Raw genomic sequence first — 24,034 nt, forward strand, 5'->3', positions numbered from 1 at the left:
GTGAAATATTAGTGTAAGATTCTTCTGAGAGCTGGATACGTACAATGTATTCATGGACTTTGTTCTCTGTGTGAAATATTAGTGTAAGATTCTTCAGAGAGCTGGGTACGTACAATGTACTCATGGACTTTGTTCTCTGTGTGAAATATTAGTGTAAGATTCTTCTGAGAGCTGGGTACGTACAATGTATTCATGGACTTTGTTCTCTGTGTGAAATATTAGTAAAAGATTCTTCTGAGAGCTGGGTACGTACAATGTATTCATGGACTTTGTTCTCTGTGTAAAATATTAGTGTAAGATTCTTCTGAGAGCTGGATATGTACAATGTACTCATGGACTTTGTTCTCTGTGTGAAATATTAGTGTAAGATTCTTCTGAGAGCTGGGTACGTACAATGTACTCATGGACTTTGTTCTCTGTGTGAAATATTAGTGTAAGATTCTTCTGAGAGCTGGGTACGTACAATGTATTCATGGACTTTGTTCTCTGTGTGAAATATTAGTGTAAGATTCTTCTGAGAGCTGGGTACGTACAATGTACTCATGGACTTCGTTCCCGGTAAATTTGGAAATGTGACACAAGTGTCCAAGGAAGAAAATGTGCTACCTTAGAGATAACTGTTACATTTTGTTAACTTATTGATTTATTTGATTGCTGTTCTATGCCGTACTCCAGAATATTTCATTTCTATGACAGTAGCCAGCATAGGGGGTCTGAATGTAACATTGGCTGCTGGACTTGCCAGAGTAGTCAGGGCTTTCCTTTGACTAGCCTGCAGTGCACAGTGTGTGCTGTGTTGTGATGTCAGAGGCCTGATGGAAAGATGACATCCTGCTGATAAGGTTTATTGTATATCTCTCATAAAAGCACTTTCAGGTCAGTCTTGGGGATCTTAGTTTATTGCTCTTTCATATGATAGATTGGTCATCAGTAATGAATGTGCTATAACCTGTATATTTCCTTTTTTTGTTTTAGGCGGAATCCAAATATAAAAAGGCTTGTAAGTATTATTTCTTATCACATGTCCTGATATGTTGGTGTACAAAATAGGTTTCTATGTGAAATTCGACTGACATTCCACATATACATGTTCTCTAAAACACAAGACAGCTACAGGATTTGGAATATGTATTATTCATAGTAAAGAGTACATTTACATGTGAACATGTTGTTCAGGATTTGGAATATGCATTATTCATAGTAAAGAGTACATTTACATGTGAACATGTTGTTCAGGATTTGGAATATGTATTATTCATAGTAAAGAGTACATTTACATGTGAACATGTTGTTTAGGATTTGGAATATGTATTATTCATAGTAAAGAGTACATTTACATGTGAACATGTTGTTCAGGATTTGGAATATGTATTATTCATAGTAAAGAGTACATTTACATGTGAACATGTTGTTCAGGATTTGGAATATGCATTATTCATAGTAAAGAGTACATTTACATGTGAACATGTTGTTCAGGATTTGGAATATGTATTATTCATAGTAAAGAGTACATTTACATGTGAACATGTTGTTCAGGATTTGGAATATGTATTATTCATAGTAAAGAGTACATTTACATGTGAACATGTTGTTCACTGTTGATCAGTGACTGGATGTTTGTATTATGATCAACAATCAGCAATCTCAAATGATTTGATTAACATAACAACCTGATGCCAAATGAACCGGGCACAGTACATCTACCTGATGTCTAATGAACCAGGCACAGTACATCTTCCTGATGTCTAATGATTCAGGCACAGTATATCTACCTGATGTCTGATGAACCAGACACAGTACATCTACCTGATGCCTAATGAACCAGACACAGTACATCTATCTGATGTCTAATGAACCAGACACAGTACATCTACCTGATGCCTAATGAACCAGGCACAGTATATCTACCTGATGTCTGATGAACCGGACACAGTACATCTACCTGATGCCTAATGAACCAGGTACAGTACATCTACCTGATGCCTAATGAACCAGACACAATACATCTACCTGATGCCTAATGAACCAGGCACAGTATATCTACCTGATGTCTGATGATTCAGGCACAGTACATCTATCTGATGCCTAATGAACCAGGCACAGTACATCTATCTGATGTCTAATGAACCAGACACAGTACATCTACCTGATGCCTAATGATCCAGACACAGTACATCAACCTGGTGCCTAATGAACCAGACACAGTACATCTACCTGATGTCTAATGAACCAGACACAGTACATCTACCTGATGTCTGATGAACCAGACACAGTACATCTATCTGATGCCTAATGAACCAGACACAGTACATCTATCTGATGTCTAATGAACCAGACACAGTACATCTACCTGATACCTAATGAACCAGACACAGTACATCTACCTGATGCCTAATGAACCAGGCACAGTATATCTACCTGATGTCTGATGAACCGGACACAGTATATCTACCTGATGCCTAATGAACCAGGTACAGTACATCTACCTGATGCCTAATGAACCAGACACAATACATCAACCTGATGCCCAATGATCCAGACACAGTACATCAACCTGATGCCTAATGAACCAGACACAGTGCATCTACCTGATGTCTGATGAACCGGACACAGTACATCTACCTGATGCCTAATGAACCAGGCACAGTACATCTATCTGATGTCTAATGAACCAGGCACAGTACATCTATCTGATGCCTAATGAACCAGGCACAGTACATCTACCTGATGTCTAATGATTCAGGCACAGTACATCTATCTGATGCCTAATGAACCAGGTACAGTACATCAACCTGATGCCTAATGAACCAGGCACAGTACATCTACCTGATGCCTAATGAACCAGACACAGTGTATCTACCTGATGTCTGATGAACCAGACACAGTACATCTATCTGATGCCTAATGAACCGGACACAGTACATCTATCTGATGTCTAATGAACCAGACACAGTACATCTACCTGATGCCTAATGAACCAGGCACCATATATCTACCTGATGTCTGATGAACCGGACACAGTACATCGACCTGATGCCTAATGAACAAGGTACAGTACATCTACCTGATGCCTAATGAACCAGACACAATACATCAACCTGATGCCTAATGATCCAGGCACAGTACATCTACCTGATGCCTAATGAACCAGACACAGTACATTTACCTGATACCTAATGAACCAGGCACAGTACATCTATCTGATGTCTAATGAACCAGGCACAGTACATCTATCTGATGCCTAATGAACCAGGCACAGTACATCTACCTGATGTCTAATGATTCAGGCACAGTACATCTATCTGATGCCTAATGAACCAGGCACAGTACATCAACCTGATGCCTAATGAACCAGACACAGTACATCTACCTGATGCCTAATGAACCAGACACAGTGTATCTACCTGATACCTAATGAACCAGACACAGTACATCTACCTGATGCCTAATGAACCAGGCACAGTACATCTACCTGATGTCTAATGAAACAGGCACAGTACATCTATCTGATGTCCAATGAACCAGGCACAGTACATCTACCTGATGTCTAATGATTCAGGCACAGTACATCTATCTGATGCCTAATGATCCAGGCACAGTACATCAACCTGATGCCTAATGAACCAGACACAGTACATCTACCTGATGCCTAATGAACCAGGCACAGTACATCTACCTGATGTCTAATGAACCAGACACAGTACATCTACCTGATGCCTAATGAACCAGACACAGTGTATCTACCTGATACCTAATGAACCAGACACAGTACATCTACCTGATGTCTAATGATCCAGGCACAGTACATCTACCTGATACCTAATGATCCAGGCACAGTACATCTACCTGATACCTAATGATCCAGGCACAGTATATCTACCTGATGCCTAATGAACCAGGCACAGTACATCTACCTGATGTCTAATGAAACAGGCACAGTACATCTATCTGATGTCCAATGAACCAGGCACAGTACATCTACCTGATGTCTAATGATTCAGGCACAGTACATCTATCTGATGCCTAATGAACCAGGCACAGTACATCTACCTGATGTCTAATGAACCAGACACAGTACATCTACCTGATGCCTAATGAACCAGACACAGTACATCTACCTGATGTCTAATGATTCAGGCACAGTACATCTACCTGATGCCTAATGAACCAGACACAGTACATCTACCCTTCCTCTATCTTTTCAAATCAAATGTATACACCTTTTTAATTTTAGACTAAACTACATTGGTTGTGTTGCCCAAATTCAGAGCTTGACAAAAAGTTTACTTTTCTCAGTCTACACAAAATAATGCCCTCAGAACATGTTTGAATAAACACCTTGCAAACATGCGAGAAGGTTGAAGAATTAAAGGACATTTTGGAGAGCCTCCATATAAATAGCCATGTCTCTTGAGATATTTTATGGTTGGCTAATCATTTGGTTCAAATGTTCAGTTTTCTGGATGTCTGTTTCATTTGGCTTTTTCTGCATTGAATAATTGGGCCAAACTCATTTGATTTTCCTGGAGCCTATCAGAGAAAATCCGATCACAAAGTAGCTGCCCATGTAATCTTCTGAGGCCTGGACATTGAGCCCTTGTATCTCCCATGTGATGTGCTCTTGTGTGTGATTAAAACATCATTTTGATTTTATGCACAAACATTTTTGGTATGGGCATGTTTGTGGTTATAGTTGAATTTTCTTTTGTACAATGTCTTTACTTTCTGAGTGCAACGCTTGTCATGGTCAGCCGTATATGGGCATGTTTGTGATTATAGTTAATTTTCTTTTTCAGAATGTCTTTACTTTCTGAGTACAATGCTTGTCACGGTCAGCCGTGATTGAATATAGAATGTCTTTACTTTCTGAGTGCAACGCTTGTCATGGTCAGCCGTGATTGAATATAGAATGTCTTAACTTTTTGAGTGCAATGCTTGTCATGGTCAGCCATGACTGAAACATTGAATGCATTTTCTATTTCAGCTGATGAATACAAGTCGTATGTAGAAAAATATGCAAGTGTGAGGAATGAGTTTGAGAGTAAAATGATTGAATCGTGCAGGGTAAGTAGATCGGGTAAGAGTCCCTGTAGACAGTAAAGGCAGAGTTACATGTACATAATCATTGATGGAGCGTCCTGAACTTGCTTTTATTGTTTAACTTATGTTAATACAGGATGTTATAGTCAAGCACGGAACATTTGTAGTCCTCAACCGTGTGTTCAAATAGTTGCTAATCTTGTAATTTTATGGGGGATATCTACATTGTGTAGGTACTGTAAACTGGCCTGTGAGCCCTCTTGGTAGAAAATGTCAACAGAATAGTTTATCACGTCATTTGACAGAAATAAGTATTAACACTAACCCCACGATGTAATTTGATTTTCTCACAGAATTTTCAGGAGCTTGAAGAAACCCATGTTTGCCAAATGAAGGATTTTATAGATACCTATGCTAAGGCCTGGGAGAATGAACATGCATTGCGGGGCCAGGTAGGTGTGGGGAAAGAATTGCCGTGGGATATGGGTAGCCACACTTACCATATCAACACTGACCCACCACCGCTTTTGTGTGTGTGTGTGTGTAGCTGTTGACACTCAAAACATCCCAGACATTGATATGAAAACTTTGTAGGTGGTAATTTCTTCTTATTCAGATGAAATACATTTGTAAGCCTGTGATAAAAGTACAGCCTGAAATTTGCACTTGAAACTCTACCAGCTGACAAATTAAATTGTTGATGAAAGTATTGTCAGGTTTGTTAGTTTGCCGCATAGAGTGTTATATTTGCTTTTATTGCCTTTCAGGTGCAACAAGAATTTAAGTCAAAGTGTGATACAGATTTATGTGTTCAGAAACTATTGGAAACGTTTATTAAAGCCAAATCCACAGGTGTAGAAAAACCAGGTGAGTTGTGTGTTTTTTCATGTTCTGTTTTTTTGCCGTTTGAGTGATAAGCTTACTGATGAATTTTTGCCATTCCTTACCATAGGTTTGTGTCGATTTGAGGTTTGAAAAGAATCCATTCTGAAACAGCATAGGCTATAGTCCACGAAACTATTGTCTAGAAAACATCTGTGAAGTTAAAGGAGAAGAAAACTTAAATATCAAAAAAATACCATTGAAAAGAAGGGGCAACACACCCCCAGCATTAATTACAGGATGTTAAAGATGGAGGACGCAATGAACTCAGCGATTTATGCCAGCTTTGTCGTTTTCAGGCTTTACGTGAATGGTGAAGAAAAATCGCAAAATTATGGAGCAAGCACCACCAGATAGAAACAAATGTGCTCTTTTCAGCCTATAGTGTCGTAATTTTAAGTTTTCTTCTCCTTTAAAGAGAAAATCTTCAGGACATCCAAGTTCTTACCTGCTTTCAAAATTATGACATTACCTGCTTCATTGCAAAATTTGCTGTGTAATAATACGGCAGTTTTAGGGTACAGCAGGGGAGAGTCTGTCTACCTTGTAACATGGAACTTCACGCACTTCAGTCAAACAGCATTTACAAGTATTTGTATTGTCTGTACTCCTAAGACAATGCAAGGTATAAAGGGAGGCCACTCTGCCAGTGAACAATGTTTTCTGTAGGTGGATAGCCCTCATATGGAGATTCAAGTGTTTTGTAAAGTTTAGGCGTTCTTATATATGGAAAAGTGAATAGCTAAATCTAGCGAGGCTAAAATTTTTGGCAGTGTTGATATGATTGGTGTATAATACAAGCTGTACTTCCTGTCCTCAGCTATACACGACTGGAACATGGTGTCAGGTATACAGCCAGGCGTGTAGTTCACATGTGTCAATGTTAGGGGATGTTTTGTACTGTACAGCATGTAGGTGCCCTAGTACTGCCTGTAGTGTGTGTGTATGTCTGTGACCAGCAGGGACACCATAGGGGGCGAAGACAGCTACACCTGTAGAGGTGGTCAGTCCTAAGCTTTGCAGGATCCAGCATTTACTTGGATTAAACATATTTTAGTACAAATGGTAAATCACATACAGGCCAGAAAGAAAAAATAAATTGAGGATATCTAATTTTTAGCTTGCCTATACAAAGTAGAGGTGTAGCTACTGTCTTAGCCTAAGCATTGGCATTGAACAGTGAAAGCAATTTTAAGGTAAATTTTAGCTTTGATAACTGATAAAGTACAGCATGTGTTCAGTTGAGGTTTTGAATACATAGCAGAAACGGGATGCTTCATCATTAGTGTTCTGTGTCAAATTAATTACCTAAAGTTACAGAACTTAACCTACATGTAGTGTCCTTTGTGTTAGATTGAGTGTTAAGTGTAAATGTCGGGGGTGGTGTCTCATAAAGTACTACATGTATTGAACTACACCTGGAAGATTTCCATTGTTGATGCAATGCATGTGTGTTAATTACCCTAAATTACAAATTTCATGACCATCACATCTCTTTTTGCGTATTAAAACCCATATGAAAGTAAATGTTGAAGTAGTGTATATATTGAGCTGAACTTTTTCATTCATATGTCTTCTACAGGTGAGCTTTATCAGATTCACTTTGCAAATCGCTCACTTGTGTAAGACATGTATGATGTCACTATGTAATAGAGGTAGAATTCAAATCATTTTTTTCAATCAGAGATACTACTTTAAATAACATGACTGGGAGACAGTTTCGGTAAAGCATGACATGTTGGAATGGGGTGTTTGTGTGGTAAAGAATTGTTGTGCTAGAAGCATGGGGAATACGATGATGCTAATGTGGCATGCCCTGTTACTGTCTGTTGTGGTTTACAAATCCTGCGCTACAGAAGAACTTCTCCAGTTTGACAGAATGGCCTAGTTTATGTATTTGTAAACGTATATATCATTATACTGTGGTGACTGTTTGTCAGAAGTCTGTGGACGTTAGCAGTACGTGTATGTCTCTAACCGTACGTCTACATGTAGGTAAATGTGCAGTTGTACTAAAAATATACACCTTGTACATGTGTTGTTTGTGATCGGCGTGGAAGAGTTCCCATATCCTGTAAATTATTATGCATGAGAGATTCTTTGTGTCATAGTTGGAAAATGGTAATAGCCTTTTATATCATTTATACTCCTTCTTGGCACCAGTCCTCAGGATCAGGAAGCTATTTCAGACTTGAGTGAAAATTTCAATAATTATTCTTGGTACGTTTGTTTCCGTTATTTTCGGAAATTTGTTTTACAAACAGTTACCCAAAATTTATCCCGCAAGCAATATTTTATAAAAGAAGTAACAATTTTAAAGTCATCTGAAATTTCGACTGAAGTCTAAACTTGCTTGATGATCCTGGGGCGAGAACTTTGGCGCCCTGCCACCGTAATACAGGTGCTGAATTCCCTGGTATTTATACATGTAGCTTTCTGTCGGATTTCCGTAAATATTTCTTCAAAGTTTTTAATCTTGATGACACAACAGAAAGAGACCTGCATTCAGAAGTGTGTGTAATGAATTTTAGTGGTAAATAGTTGGTTTTTATTGCAAAAGTACGGTAATGTGTATCCTTTGCTAAGTTGTCTCCCCTTGTTGTCATCAGGTGCAGTGCAGTTTGAAGAACCGGATTTATCCAACTTACCTGTGACGCGTCCTTTGTCCCCGGAACCCAACGACAAACGAGACAGCTTTTCTGAGAAGAAAACCACAGGTAAGGGAGATGATCCCTTGTTTCTAGATCTCTGACTAACCACCTTGCCTTGGTCAGGTTCCTAGCATGATCTACCTTTAAGCTATTTATGGTCAACTTTTTGCTTCAAATCTAGTACATTTACCTTGTTGGTTGGGTGAATTACTCCGCTTTGTCGTAGACCTGGATGGATCCAGGACCCTTCAGTTTTTTTTATGTTTACAAAAAGAGTGGAAAATAGTTGTATATCTGCAATAGTTAACCATAATATGAAGGATTTTGACAACTCTGACAAAGTCATTTTGAATTTTGCAATTGAAAAAGTAATGATCTGATAGGCATGATAGCCATATGTACTTGTGTGTAACCAGGTCATCCAGAAATATGGCTCATTTGATGAAGATTTTAAGAGAAATGAGACATATATGCCACTTGAACTAGCATCTGTTAAGCAAAATAAATTTTATTCTCATATTTTGTTAAAATCTTTTTTCGATTTATAAAGCAATACATGTTACAGATGTGAAAGTACAGCTATACAGATGCGAAAATACAGCTATGCAGAAGAATGTATATACCTGTCAAGACTCGTACTTGGACACCTATATCACATACATAGCTAGAGGTAGTTTGGTGCTGAACGCTTTGCCAAAAGTGTTGACAGATAATACATGTAAAAAGTGACAAATTCAAGACGCCAATAACTAAGAATAACTAATAATAACTAAGCTGTCATCTGCAAGCATGTATGCTGCATTTTTTACACATTCTTCTACATACAGTTAAGTACCAATGTTATACAGTAATACCATGTGACTAAAGTTTTAGTATGAAAGCTGCACTGAGGCAGGTGTGTTATATGTACATGTATATGAGGGGAGTGTTGACAGACATGTATGTCTTACCTTAACCCGGGGGTAAAGCTTACCACAAGGCCGACTGGGTGTACGATGCTATGATAACCGCCACACTTCTCACTCAGTGTGTGTCTACGTTTGTTTCAGATGGAGATATTTTGAGCGGTTGGTACATGTTATAACCTGTTACCCCATTAACTCACCCTGTAACATGCTGGTGTCGTGCATTTATATCGTTCATATGTTCAGTGGTTTGGAAAATGTCCTCTGTTAAAATTTCCCAATAGTTTTTGAAAGCCACCAAGTCCTTAACATTTGCTGTGTGGAGAAAGTCATATGAAATGTGACTCATGACAGATCACTGTGCTTTTCTTCTGTTCTTTTTTATTACTAAAGCGACTTAATTAAGTCTTGATCTGATTATCAGGGTTTGCCGTGTATTAAGTTATGTAACTATGGATATGTATTATTGTAATGCAAAAAAACAAACAAAAATTGATGGCAAAGAAAAATAAAGGACTCTCATTCATTAATCTTTTGCTTAGTTCATATGTACTTTGTTTGTTACCATAAGCCCATGATTTGTTAGTGGTATTTCTGCTGGTGAAGCTGTCAGCGTGTAGCCCTGTAACAGACCATGGGTTATCTGTGTGACTTGTATGGCTGACAAATGGACTTGGTCATTTTGCAGACTCTAGTGGTACTCCTAGTCCAGTTCTGGCCGGCCAGCCTGGCCCTTTGAGTCGAAGTGTCAAGCTCAGGGTGTCTCGAACATGTAAATAAACAGCTCTCCACTTAACCATTCCTCTCCTTTAAATTTGGGTTTTGGAGCACTCTTTGTTTTCTTTTTTTTTTGTTTACCTTGGCTTGAACTTTCACCTGTTTCTCTATATAGTTTTGTTCGGCCTGTTTTGGTGATGGTTCTCTGCAGTTTACTGTAGCTTAAGCGTGTGTGTGTTTTATGTTGTTTGAGTTTGTTGGTTAAGCCTGCATGCATCTGACAGGAACTGAGTAGTCCTGAATAACACCAGGTTGTCTGACCAGACACCTGTTATCCTTCATGGCCAGAACACCTGGGGGCCTTCATGGCAAGAACACGTGGTATCCTCCATGACCAGCATGCCTGGTATCCTTCATGATGAGAACCTCTGGTATCCTTCATGATGAGAACCTCTTGTATCCTTCATGACCAGAACCTCATGTATCCTTCATGACCAGAACCTCTTGTATCCTTCATGATGAGAACCTCTTGTATCCTTCGTGACCAGAACCTCTGGTGTCCTTCATGACCAGAACACCTGGTATCCTCCATGACCAGAACACCTGGTATCCTCCATGACCAGAACACCTGGTATCTGCCATGACCAGAACACTTGGTATCCGCTATGACCAGAACACCTGGTATCCTCCATGACCAGAACACCTGGTATCTGCCATGATCAGAACGCCTGGTATCCACCATGACTATAACCTGTCCTTTGCCCCCATATGAGCATATTCACATTGTACTTTTTCTTGGCATTAACCATCAGATGTATCTTTTATAATGCACTGGATATGTACATGGTGTTGATGACTAGGCATGCTTCGTATGAACTATGCAGGTATATATTTATGTCAATGATATGACCACTTGACTAACATATTAACAAATATTAATTCTCTAAGCTCAACCATAACTTCAAGTATCACTTTCATGTGATTTTTCTCGGTAAAAATAACATGTTTCTAGCTTTGTCATTCCAGCTTGCGTATTTATGTTTGCTGTTTACTATTTCTATGTTACCAGTCTGCCCATTGATCATTATTGTTGCATTTGGCTGTCACCCTGCCTGAGTAATCCCTCTTGGTTTTCTATGTAGTTGTGCTTAATTACCCTGTGCAGCTGGGTAGAACTGAAAGTGAAACTAGTGTAGGTTCTCTATGGCACTAACATTCATACCCAAGCCCTGTTTTACACTGCCTATCCTTATCCCAGTGGAATACTACTTCAAAGAGCAAGATGTTATATCTCATGTTTGGATGCCAGGAAGCATAAAGAAAAATGCTTGTATAGTTATGCTACAGGAAAAGAGAGTTGGGAGCCTTGAACCAGATACAAGACCAGTTTCTTGGCCTTTGCAGGTTGATATATTTATAGTTGTAAAAGTATGTTAACTTCTTGGAGGACTTATTTCCTCCAGTCGCCCAGTTGGACACATTTCCTAGTTTCGGGATGTTGTCTGTAATAACCAGCTTCTCTGATTTGACTTGAGGCTATCAAACTTTGCCCCTGATACTACATACATGTACCATTATACTGCCCAAACTTTATGTGGTACTTGTATGTGGTGAAAAAGTGAATAATGAGTGATACACATGTAGATGGGGAACTTACAGAGTGATGTCGAAACTGATGCAGATGACCAGCTCTATCTGTTACTGCCCATGTTACTTCATCTCTGAAGCTGGTTCGTTAAGACTAAACTGCATAACCAAGCCGACAGCTATGAGACAAATCTACTAACATACATCCAGCTGTTCTAGGGGATTCACAGAGTCTTTGACAAGACATAGATGTTATCTAAAATAGGCACTTTATAAAGGGAGACAACTGTTATATTGTGAGTGTATGTTGACCCTGTATGAATGTTGTGCACTTTTTAGTGACTATGGTGAAGTTACATGTAAATACTGTATATGAGGGCATTGGTTTGTACTGTCCTGTTTTGTTCTGGTGGTAGAAGTTTTGGAGTGTCTTACCTTTGTTGTTTGTCCTACTATGTCCAGGCCATGTGGATGTTGTTTGGTTGAGTGTTGTGCGATTTAGGGTCTAGATTTGCAATAGCTCGTGGCCTTTGTCAGAGGTTTCTTTATCTGTACTTATAGCTCCTGCTCCATACGTGTACTTGTAGGCTCTGTTCTTTTTGTACATGTAGTTGCACATAGTGTTTTTTTGTTTTTTTCATCATGTGAAATACCATAACTGTTGTACATTGGTAGAGAAAACAAAGGTGCAGTTTCACAAATTGAGATGATTTTACAAGTTTTAAATAGACAGGATAATAAACGAATAGTAATAAAGTGAATCTTGACAAATAGTGTTCAAAAGACATGGCTGATGTTTAAATGAATCATAGTGCTGTATGAAGTGAAATGATGACTTAAGCCATTGTGTGATGCAAGATGCTGACTTGTATGGTTGGAGATGTGAGATCAGCCATTGTGTGATGCAAGATGCTGACTTGTATGGTTGGAGATGTGAGATCAGCCATTGTGTGATGCAAGATGCTGACTTGTATGGTTGGAGATGTGAGATCAGCCATTGTGTGATGCAAGATGCTGACTTGTATGGTTGGAGATGTGAGATCAGCCAATGTGTGATGCAAGATGCTGACTTGTATGGTTGGAGATGTGAGATCAGCCAATGTGTGATGCAAGATGCTGACTTGTATGGTTGGAGATGCGAGATCAGCCAATGTGTGAAGTAAGATGCTGACTTGTATGGTTGGAGATGTGAGATCAGCTAATGTGTGAAGTAAGATACTGACTTGTATGGTTGGAGATGTGAGATCAGCCATTGTGTGATGCAAGATGCTGACTTGTATGGTTTGGAGATGTGAGATCAGCCAATGTATGATGCAAGATGCTGACTTATATGGTTGGAGATGTGAGATCAGCCATTGGGTGATGCAAGATGCTGACTTGTATGGTTGGAGATGTGAGATCAGCCAATGCATGATGCAAGCTGCAGACTTGTATGGTTGGAGATGCGAGATCAGCCATTGTGTGAAGCAAGATGCTGATTTGTATGGTTGGAGATGTGAGATCAGCCATTGTGTGATGCAAGATGCTGACTTGTATGGTTGGAGATGTGAGATCAGCTAATGTGTGAAGTAAGATACTGACTTGTATGGTTTGAGATGTGAGATCAGCCATTGTGTGATGCAAGATGCTGACTTGTATGGTTGGAGATGTGAGATCAGCTAATGTGTGAAGTAAGATACTGACTTGTATGGTTTGAGATGTGAGATCAGCTAATGTGTGAAGTAAGATGCTGACTTGTATGGTTGGAGATGTGAGATCAGCTAATGTGTGAAGTAAGATACTGACTTGTATGGTTTGAGATGTGAGATCAGCCAGTGTGTGATGCAAGATGCTGACTTGTATGGTTGGAGATGTGAGATCAGCCAGTGTGTGATGCAAGATGCTGACTTGTATGGTTGGAGATGTGAGATCAGCCAATGTGTGAAGTAAGATGCTGACTTGTATGGTTTGAGATGTGAGATCAGCTAATGTGTGAAGTAAGATGCTGACTTGTATGGTTGGAGATGTGAGATCAGCCAATGTGTGAAGCAAGATGCTGACTTGTATGGTTGGAGATGTGAGATCAGCTAATGTGTGAAGTAAGATACTGACTTGTATGGTTTGAGATGTGAGATCAGGCAATGTGTGAAGCAAGATGCTGACTTGTATGGTTGGAGATGTGGTAATGGAGATGTGAGATCAGCCATTGGGTGATGCAAGATGCTGACTTGTATGGTTTGGAGATGTGAGATCAGCCAATGCAAGATGCTGACTTGTATGGTTTGGACATCAACCAATCTGTGAAGCTGCATCCTGTAATACCAACACACCATCCTTCAGCACATACAAGTAGTTAGCAGGTGTTGGTGTTTCTCTCATACGTGACTTCTGGAATGAACGCCTGTCAGGCTGCAGTACAAATAAATCTAGGAAATAATGTTCTTGTTCCAGTCTTGTATATGTAAATGTGTGCGTTGTAAATACTACCTGTTTCTAGTAGAGCCGTCAAGCTTAGTATTAATTGACCTGAAGCAGCTTTTTCCTCAAAAAGATGTGGTTTCTTGGATAAAGGCAACTACTTACATGGAGTTTTCTTACGAATGAGTCACAGTCAGATCCATTGACAGGTGTTTTATCTGTGAAGTTATCTCGGTTGGCTCTCCAAATCTGCTGCAGAGTATTCTATCAGATCAGTGCACACCACCCCACCAACAAAAAGTAAGAGGAGGTAACTCTGGGAGCAGGGTGGACTACAGATACATTAATAATGTGTGAATGTGCCGCTTAATGATATTGTATGCACTTATTTATGCTCGTGCTTTGATATCTTAATATTTTGCTTACAAGTGTGCATTTTTGTGGGTTTTAGCCCATTGATTTGTGATTGATCAGTCTTCATGTGTTGCAGTTGACAACTGGATGATATGCCTATTACATTGTGTGTACATATTTGTAAGCTAAGACTTGCCTGCTGTGATTTCCACCAGCCTCCAGGACTGAACTTCTCATTGAGCTACTATAATCATTTTAACTGAAACAGTAAGAAATCTAGCACCATATACTTGAACTTGGAGACCTGAACAGGTCTGGGTTAATACCAGTTTGAGAATGATATTTATGATGTCACTACATCCGCTTCAAAACTAATTTAGTTTGAATGCAGGCTGATGGGGTATTTTATTTTTATTATTTTATTACTTATGTAGGGTTTTTAAAAGGCTCAAAAGCTAAGAAAAAGGAGAAGAAAAAAGAAAAGAAAAAGAAAGATGAGAAATCAGACGACAAGGACAATGAGTCAATGTAAGTATAACTTATATGTTGACATAACTTGTGTGTTGACATAACTTGTGCGTTGACATAACTTGTGCGTAACTTGTGTGTTGACATAACTTGTGTGTTGACATAACTTGTGCGTTGACATAACTTGTGCGTTGACATAACTTGTGTGTTGACATAACTTGTGCATTGACATAATTTGTGAGTTGACACTATGCATAGTTAATTTGAATTCTTTCTACCAGAACAACTGTAGGGTCCAGAAAGTTCAAATGTGCTGTTTCCTCTTATCTGTTATTGAGGAATAGTTTGAAAACATGTAAATGAATAAATGAAGCCTACACGTAGGTGTGGAATAGTTGTAATGAGCCTGTGCTTTGTGTTGAGGCATGATCAACACACAGAACAGCGTAGTCTGATACAATTTGTTTACTCTGATGTTTGTGTTGACAGGGATGCAGCTTCCAGTCAGGATGGACATGAAGGGGTAAGTGGTCAGCTAACAATTCAGTTTATTTTAAGTTATTTGTTATAAAACTGGTATACTAGTATATACAGTATGCCTCTGCAGTACCACTTGTGAGAGAAGGGGAGATGATTTCCAGTGTTTGATGTGTTGTCTTCACATGTGTTTCTGTTGACAGAATTCCTATGAGGTGGATGACGAGGGTTACAGAATACGACCTGACAATCCTCTGGAAAGTATCCTTTTGTCTGGCAGTGATAACAGATCTGCATTTAAAATAATTCCTTACATATTCCTCATTTGTCTCATAACAAACGTACAGTTTTGGGATACTTGAGATAACTGTAATGGACATTCTGTTGATTTGGGCTGACTTGGGTGTGTGTCTTTGTGATTACCACCCTTAACCTCACTGTAGGTAACACAGACAATGGTGATAAGAACAGTTGGTACTCCAGTTCAGATAGCGAGTCAGGTAAGTGACTTGGCTACCTTACAGCCGGATCCTAACCGTAAATCGTAACATCACCAATATCATGAACGTAGGGATTTACGGCAGACACTTTTGATAAATTGATGAGCTCTGACAGCATTTATAGATGGCTAAGCCATGATATGAGGATCATAGTACTAGCCACGTACACCATCATGAAGTTAGTGATACATTTGCCTTTTTCCACCCAGTACCGGTTTGTCGTATCCCATCCTGTATATAATTATGTTATCTTATTTATTGAAGGTAGCTCAGTCAATTTACAATGAAACTGTTCTTCCCCAAGGCCTTGACAGAGAAAACAATATATGGAAAACACATACTTCGAAGTCCAATCAAAAATACATCAATATATATGAAACAAGATGAAGCATAGTGTAGTTTGAAAAGTGAAGCTACATATATACAAAAAGCAACAACACAGTAGTTGTGTCCTCACAACTGCCCCAACCAGCAGGAGAAGTAGGGTAGTAAGATACGGCCTAAAAGTGTAATACTCTTGATAACTGTATGAAGTGCAAAATTCCACTTCTCCTTATCGAGACACTAAAAGGACAAAATTGACTCCTTTCAGACATCAGTAGTAGCACTGCTGTTTTTTGTCCTTATAGTTGATGGTGAAGGGAAGAAGATCAAGGTAGAAATCCGCCCCTTGAGCCCCAATGGAGCCATGCCCTCTGGAACGGTGGAGGATATACGAGCCTCTGTGGAGGCCTTGAGATTATCTCCCACAACAACGGTAACATTTAACACAGCTTGCATTTTCATTCGTAACAACAGTCTACTTATTGCCACCCACCATACACGTGGTATGTATGCAATATAAATGTCAATTAAAGAGTGCCGAATGGGAAAATTGGAGGGATATCTACATTTATTTGCTGTGTTGTAAGCAACAATTGACATGACTTTTACATGTACCTGTGAACAAGGATTGGATAATGGATAATGGTACCCCCTACTGATAGTAATGATCTGTCCCCAGCCCTCCATGTTGTTATGTGTGAAGAAGGGGTGGATAATGGTATTAAGACTGGAATTACCTCCTACTGATAGTAATGATCTGTCCCCAGCCATCCATGTCTTTACGTGTGAAGAAGGGGTGGATAATGGTATTAAGACTGGAATTACCGGTACTAGTAGTAATGATCTGTCCCCAGCCATCCATGGCTTTATGTGTGAACAGGGGTGGATAATGGTATTAAGACTGGAATTACCTGTACTAATAGTAATGATCTGTCCCCAGCCATCCATGGCTTTACGTGTGAACAGGGGTGGATAATGGTATTAAGACTGGAATTACCTGTACTGATAGTAATGATCTGTCCCCAGCCATCCATGTCTTGACGTGTGAAGAAGGGGTGGATAATGGTATTAAGACTGGAGTTACCGGTACTAATAGTAATGATCTGTCCCCAGCCATCCATGGCTTTACGTGTGAACAGGGGTGGATAATGGTATTAAGACTGGAATTACCTGTACTGATAGTAATGATCTGTCCCCAGCCATCCATGGCTTTACGTGTGAAGAAGGGGTGGATAATGGTATTAAGACTGGAATTACCGGTACTAATAGTAATGATCTGTCCCCAGCCATCCATGGCTTTACGTGTGAACAGGGGTGGATAATGGTATTAAGACTGGAATTACCCCCTACTGATAGTAATGATCTGTCCCCAGCCCTCCATGTTGTTACGTGTGAAGAAGGGGTGGATAATGGTATTAAGACTGGAATTACCCCCTACTGATAGTAATGATCTGTCCCCAGCCATCCATGGCTTTACGTGTGAAGAAGGGGTGGATAATGGTATTAAGACTGGAATTACCTGTACTGATAGTAATGATCTGTCCCCAGTCATCCATGGCTTTACGTGTGAAGAAGGGGTGGATAATGGTATTAAGACTGGAATTACCGGTACTAATAGTAATGATCTGTCCCCAGCCATCCATGGCTTTATGTGTGAACAGGGGTGGATAATGGTATTAAGACTGGAATTACCTGTACTGATAGTAATGATCTGTCCCCAGCCATCCATGTCTTGACGTGTGAAGAAGGGGTGGATAATGGTATTAAGACTGGAATTACCTGTACTGATAGTAATGATCTGTCCCCAGCCATCCATGTCTTTACGTGTGAAGAAAGGGTGGATAATGGTATTAAGACTGGAATTACCTGTACTGATAGTAATGATCTGTCCCCAGCCATCTATGTCTTTATGTGTAAACAAGGGGTGGATAATGGTATTAAGACTGGAATTACCTCCTACTGATCTGTCCCCAGCCATCTATGTCTTTATGTGTAAACAAGGGGTGGATAATGGTATTAAGACTGGAATTACCTCCTACTGATCTGTCCCCAGCCATCCATGTCTTTACGTGTGAAGAAAGGGTGGATAATGGTATTAAGACTGGAATTACCCCCTATTGACTGGAATTACCTGTACTGATAGTAATGATCTGTCCCCAGCCATCTATGTCTTTATGTGTAAACAAGGGGTGGATAATGGTATTAAGACTGGAATTACCTCCTACTGATCTGTCCCCAGCCATCCATGTCTTTACATGTGAAGAAGGGGTGGATAATGGTATTAAGACTGGAATTACCCCCTATTGATGGTAATGATCTGTCCCCAGCCATCCATGTCTTTACCTGTGAAGAAGGGATGGATAATCATTGTTGATTCGGTGTGTACATATTAAATGCCACTGTACTGATAGTAATGATCTGTCCCCAGCCATCTATGTCTTTATGTGTAAACAAGGGGTGGATAATGGTATTAAGACTGGAATTACCTCCTACTGATCTGTCCCCAGCCATCCATGTCTTTACGTGTGAAGAAGGGGTGGATAATGGTATTAAGACTGGAATTACCCCCTATTGATGGTAATGATCTGTCCCCAGCCATCCATGTCTTTACCTGTGAAGAAGGGATGGATAATCATTGTTGATTCGGTGTGTACATATTAAATGCCATAAGTTGCTGAGTCCGTGTTAAACAAATTTTAGGGGTGGTATCTCGAAAATACTGTGTTCGTTGTGAGTTCCTCTATGGCCGTAAATGGGAAGGTCTGCCTGCAGCCTGTGGTTGGTAAAACACCAATCGTAAATAAATAAATCAAAAAGTTCTGCATGTATTGGGCTCTGGGTTTGCATCTGTGTAGAGCACAACAGCACGAGGAAGATATTCCATCAATGATTCGGCAAGTACATATTAAATACCAAAAATTCCTGACTTAATGTATTGCATATTAAAATCAGTGTTATATACTAGGGGTGGTATCTCAAAAAGTACTACATTTATTGAACTCAGGGTTTGCACACATGCAGAGCAATCACACCAGAGGGATATTCCATCGTATATATGGTGTGTGCATATTAAATATTGTAAATTACCAAATTTCTGAGTTAGTGTATTATGTGTTCGAATCAAAATGTTAGTGATGTTATCTCAAAAAATACTGCATGTATTGACCTGAAGTTTTATATGCATATAAAGCATGATGACACAAGGGTCTGATGGTCTGTGTGCATGTTAATTACTGTAAATTACCAAATTCATGAATTGAGTACTTCATGCAGTTGAGCTGAAGTTTTACATTCATGTGTCTCCTACAGGCAAGCTCTTTGTCTTCATAAGTCTTCATTACAACTCAACCAGCTTATGTCCTGTTACATTTTTTTCGGTCTGCTGCAGTGATCAAATGCACTAATGCCGACCAAATCAAATGATAAATAAGACAGTAATAATTTCTGGTACTTCTTGGAAATGAATCCCTGTGGGTGGTGATGGGGTTGTTCATGTTGTAGCCTTTTAATTACAGAAAAGAAGAAGTCAGACTCCTGTGGATAAGATGAAAAGATCCCAATCTGTCTCAGATACTCTTGAGTAAGTCTCTCTGCACACAGTATTGGGTGTGCTCCTCTGGTCTATACAGTTGTACTGTGTGTTGATGTTATCTCTGAGTGAGTTACTCTGAGGACAGTATGTGGTGTGCTGCTCTAGTCTATACAGCTGTACTGTACGTTGATGTTATCTCTGAGTGAGTCTCTCTGATGACACTATGTGGTGTGCTGCTCTGGTCTATACAGCTGTACTGTACGTTGATGTTATCTCTGAGTGAGTCTCTCTGATGACACTATGTGGTGTGCTGCTCTGGTCTATACAGCTGTACTGTGTGTTGATGTTATCTCTGAGTGAGTCTCTCTGATGACACTATGTGGTGTGCTGCTCTGGTCTCTACAGCTGTACTGTACGTTGATGTTATCTCTGAGTGAGTCTCTCTGCACACGGTATGTGGTGTGCTGCTCTGGTCTATACAGCTGTACTGTATGTTGATGTTATCTCTGAGTGAGTTTCTCTGCGCACTGTATGTGGTGTGCTGCTCTGGTCTATACAGATGTACTGTATGTTGATGTTATCTCTGAGTCTCTGATGACACTGTGGTGTGCTGCTCTGGTCTATACAGCTGTACTGTACTGTACATTGATGTTATCTCTGAGTGAGTTTCTCTGCACACAGTATGTGGTGTGTTGCTCTGGTCTCTACAGCTGTACTGTATGTTGATGTTATCTCTGAGTGAGTCTCTCTGCACACGGTATGTGGTGTGCTGCTCTAGTCTATACAGATGTACTGTATGTTGATGTTATCTCTGAGTGAGTCTGTCTGATGACACTATGTGGTGTGCTGCTCTGGTCTATACAGCTGTACTGTACGTTGATGTTATCTCTGAGTGAGTCTCTCTGATGACACTATGTGGTGTGCTGCTCTGATCTATACAGCTGTACTGTACGTTGATGTTATCTCTGAGTGAGTTTCTCTGCGCACGGTATGTAGTGTGCTGCTCTGGTCTATACAGATGTACTGTATGTTGATGTTATCTCTGAGTGTGTTTCTCTGCGCACGGTATGTGGTGTGCTGCTCTGTTATATACAGCTGTACTGTATGTTGATGTTATCTCTGAGTGAGTTTCTCTGGGCACGGTATGTGGTGTGCTGCTCTGATCTATACAGCTGTACTGTACGTTGGTGTTATCTCTGAGTGAGTTACTCTGAGGACAGTATGTGGTGTGCTGCTCTAGTCTATACAGCTGTACTGTATGTTGATGTTATCTCTGAGTGAGTCTCTGATGACACTATGTGGTGTGCTGCTCTAGTCTATACAGCTGTACTGTATGTTGATATTATCTCTGAGTGAGTCTCTCTGATGACACTATGTGGTGTGCTGCTCTGGTCTATACAGCTGTACTGTGTGTTGATGTTATCTCTGAGTGAGTTTCTCTGCACACAGTATGTGGTATGCTGCTCTGATCTATACAACTGTACTGTGTGTTGATGTTATCTCTGAGTGAGTTTCTCTGGGCACAGTATGTGGTGTGCTGCTCTGATCTATACAGCTGTACTGTACGTTGATGTTATCTCTGAGTGAGTTTCTCTGGGCACGGTATGTGGGTGTGCTGCTCTGGTCTATACAGCTGTACTGTATGTTGATGTTATCTCTGAGTTTTTGTGATGACAGTATGTGGTGTGCTGCTCTGATCTATACAGCTGTACTGTACGTTGATGTTATCTCTGAGTCTCTCTGGGCACAGTATGTGGTATGCTGCTCTGATATATACAGCTGTACTGTATGTTGATGTTATCTCTGAGTGAGTCTCTCTGATGACACTATGTTGTGTGCTGCTCTGGTCTATACAGCTGTACTGAGTGTTGATGTTATCTCTGAGTGAGTTTCTCTGCACACAGTATGTGGTATGCTGCTCTGATCTATACAACTGTACTGTGTGTTGATGTTATCTCTGAGTGAGTTTCTCTGGGCACAGTATGTGGTATGCTGCTCTGATATATACAGCTGTACTGTACGTTGATGTTATCTCTGAGTGAGTTTCTCTGATGACAGTATGTGGTGTGCTGCTCTGGTCTCTACAGCTGTACTGTATGTTGATGTTATCTCTGAGTGAGTTTGTGTGAGGACAGTATGTGGTGTGCTGCTCTAGTCTATACAGCTGTACTGTATGTTGATGTTATCTCTGAGTGAGTTTCTCTGCGCACGGTATGTGGTGTGCTGCTCTGATCTATACAGTTGTACTGTGTGTTGATGTTATCTCTGAGTGAGTTTCTCTGATGACAGTATGTGGTGTGCTGCTCTAGTCTATACAGCTGTACTGTATGTTGATGTTATCTCTGAGTGAGTTTGTGTGAGGACAGTATGTGGTGTGCTGCTCTAGTCTATACAGCTGTACTGTATGTTGATGTTATCTCTGAGTGAGTTTCTCTGCGCACGGTATGTGGTGTGCTGCTCTGATCTATACAGCTGTACTGTATGTTGATGTTATCTCTGAGTGAGTTTCTCTGCGCACGGTATGTGGTGTGCTGCTCTGATCTATACAGCTATACTGTACGTTGATATTATCTCTGAGTGAGTTTCTCTGCACACGGTATGTGGTATGCCGCTCTGGTCTATACAGCTGTACTGTGTGTTGATGTTATCTCTGAGTGAGTTTCTCTGGGCACAGTATGTGGTATGCTGCTCTGATATATACAGCTGCACTGTACTGCATGTTCAGAGAGACCCTGTTTCTGCATGTAAATCTAAATTTGTTTTTTATGTCCAAACACATGCAATAAATCAGTATTAGTGAATGTATTGAAATTATAAATGTGATTAAAACTCTGTTTTAGCACATTTGTGAGAAGAAATGGAATTGTAGGACAAATAAATATAGTTAACATCTTGATTTAGAGCATACATGTCTTGACGCTCATCGTGCAAATATTTTCAGATATTAAAACCATATTTATATCACTTTTTCCATAACTTTTTCCAGTCTATCATAAGTTTTGCATCTTTTTGATGTTTTCCTTACCTTTATTTTAATCTGGCCTGGTCGTTGTCATTGTGTTTTAGCTGTTCCAAACCCAGCCAGGACCTACTGAACTTGGACCTGTTCCCAGCATCCAGCGCTTCCACGCCCACCGGGGGGAACTACACCCTGCCCTCCCCGCTCTCCCCCACGGTGGACACCAGTGCCACTAGTAGTGTGGCCAACACGCCTGCCCATCCCACCAGTAAGTTCTGTGGTGGTGGGACTAAAGCTAAACAAGCACCTGTGTCATGTAATTGTGCTGAAAACCAGATGGGAGCAATCCGTGGCCAAGTGGTTAAGCTGCTTGCTTTTTCATTGATTAGACACACAAGATGTGGTCTGAAACCCAGCCTTGGATAGGAAATTTTGTGTATAACAAGGCATGATGACACAAATCATTTGACAGTGCTCATTGGACCTTTTGTACATTTTTTTTTGAGACCACTGAACTTCTGCAAAGTCATGTGATTTGCATGTGTCCATAAGTCTCATGTAGGAAAGTTTGTCAGTGATCTGCCAATGGTTAGCTGCTTTCCCCAAACATTCTGTTTTCCTCCACATGTCAAACTGACCGCTATCATTTATGTGGAAAATTCTTGCATGTGGAGTTAATCAACAATCAGATAAATAATTCAAAACCACAAGATCAGAAGCTAATGCTGTGTCTGACATTTGAAGTTAGCTGGGTAGTGCTACTAGGGGAGATAAATCAGTCAAAAAAAGTAAATCTTCGGCCATATCGCTAAATATAGTGACTTGAGCTAGTGGATAGATCTAATGGAAACTCCAGATAAAACTAAACATTTGATTGTGCTCTCAAAGTCATATACAGGTCAGTATACATCGGGAAGTCTTATCTACATCTATTTGAAAACATGTCTACATGTATTTGTAGATAATATTTAAAATTTCAGCACAGTTTTTGCCAAATGGCAATATGTCCCTTTGGAAATGAATGCATTTTGATATTTTACTTTGCAGATTTAGAGGATTTATTTAACCATTCTGGCCCAACGTCTCCAATCGGACCAAAGTTACCTCCCATGATAAACAGTCACTCTCCACTAACAGGGTTCCCCGCTCCTCCTTTAGCCAGGCCGTCCTCAAGGAATAAGTCTGTCATTTCCACACAGGTACTTAGAGCCAACTTCATCATCTGATCTGAGAGTTGTCAG

The 24,034-nt window shown here is 40.0% G+C and overlaps 1 protein-coding gene across 2 annotated transcripts in view; it reads left to right on the forward strand.

Moving 5' to 3' along the window:
• The window catches only part of LOC135481281 (F-BAR domain only protein 2-like), a 59,993-nt gene that overhangs the window by 26,300 nt on the left and 9,659 nt on the right, over nucleotides 1–24,034 (forward strand). Inside the window, exons 6-19 of one of the 2 annotated variants that reach the window (XM_064761130.1) lie at nucleotides 976–1,000; nucleotides 4,985–5,064; nucleotides 5,394–5,492; nucleotides 5,808–5,907; nucleotides 8,532–8,639; nucleotides 10,167–10,250; nucleotides 14,968–15,061; nucleotides 15,491–15,524; nucleotides 15,682–15,739; nucleotides 15,922–15,978; nucleotides 16,608–16,735; nucleotides 19,818–19,882; nucleotides 22,901–23,061; nucleotides 23,841–23,992. In XM_064761130.1, coding sequence (XP_064617200.1) covers nucleotides 976–1,000; nucleotides 4,985–5,064; nucleotides 5,394–5,492; nucleotides 5,808–5,907; nucleotides 8,532–8,639; nucleotides 10,167–10,250; nucleotides 14,968–15,061; nucleotides 15,491–15,524; nucleotides 15,682–15,739; nucleotides 15,922–15,978; nucleotides 16,608–16,735; nucleotides 19,818–19,882; nucleotides 22,901–23,061; nucleotides 23,841–23,992 — 1,245 coding nt within the window. The remainder of the gene's footprint in view (nucleotides 1–975; nucleotides 1,001–4,984; nucleotides 5,065–5,393; nucleotides 5,493–5,807; nucleotides 5,908–8,531; nucleotides 8,640–10,166; nucleotides 10,251–14,967; nucleotides 15,062–15,490; nucleotides 15,525–15,681; nucleotides 15,740–15,921; nucleotides 15,979–16,607; nucleotides 16,736–19,817; nucleotides 19,883–22,900; nucleotides 23,062–23,840; nucleotides 23,993–24,034) is intronic. The other variant, XM_064761131.1, reaches the window with a different exon arrangement.

The sequence above is a fragment of the Liolophura sinensis genome, unplaced genomic scaffold, assembly GCF_032854445.1.
Source record: "Liolophura sinensis isolate JHLJ2023 unplaced genomic scaffold, CUHK_Ljap_v2 scaffold_14, whole genome shotgun sequence".
Taxonomy (NCBI): Eukaryota; Metazoa; Mollusca; class Polyplacophora; order Chitonida; family Chitonidae; genus Liolophura; species Liolophura sinensis.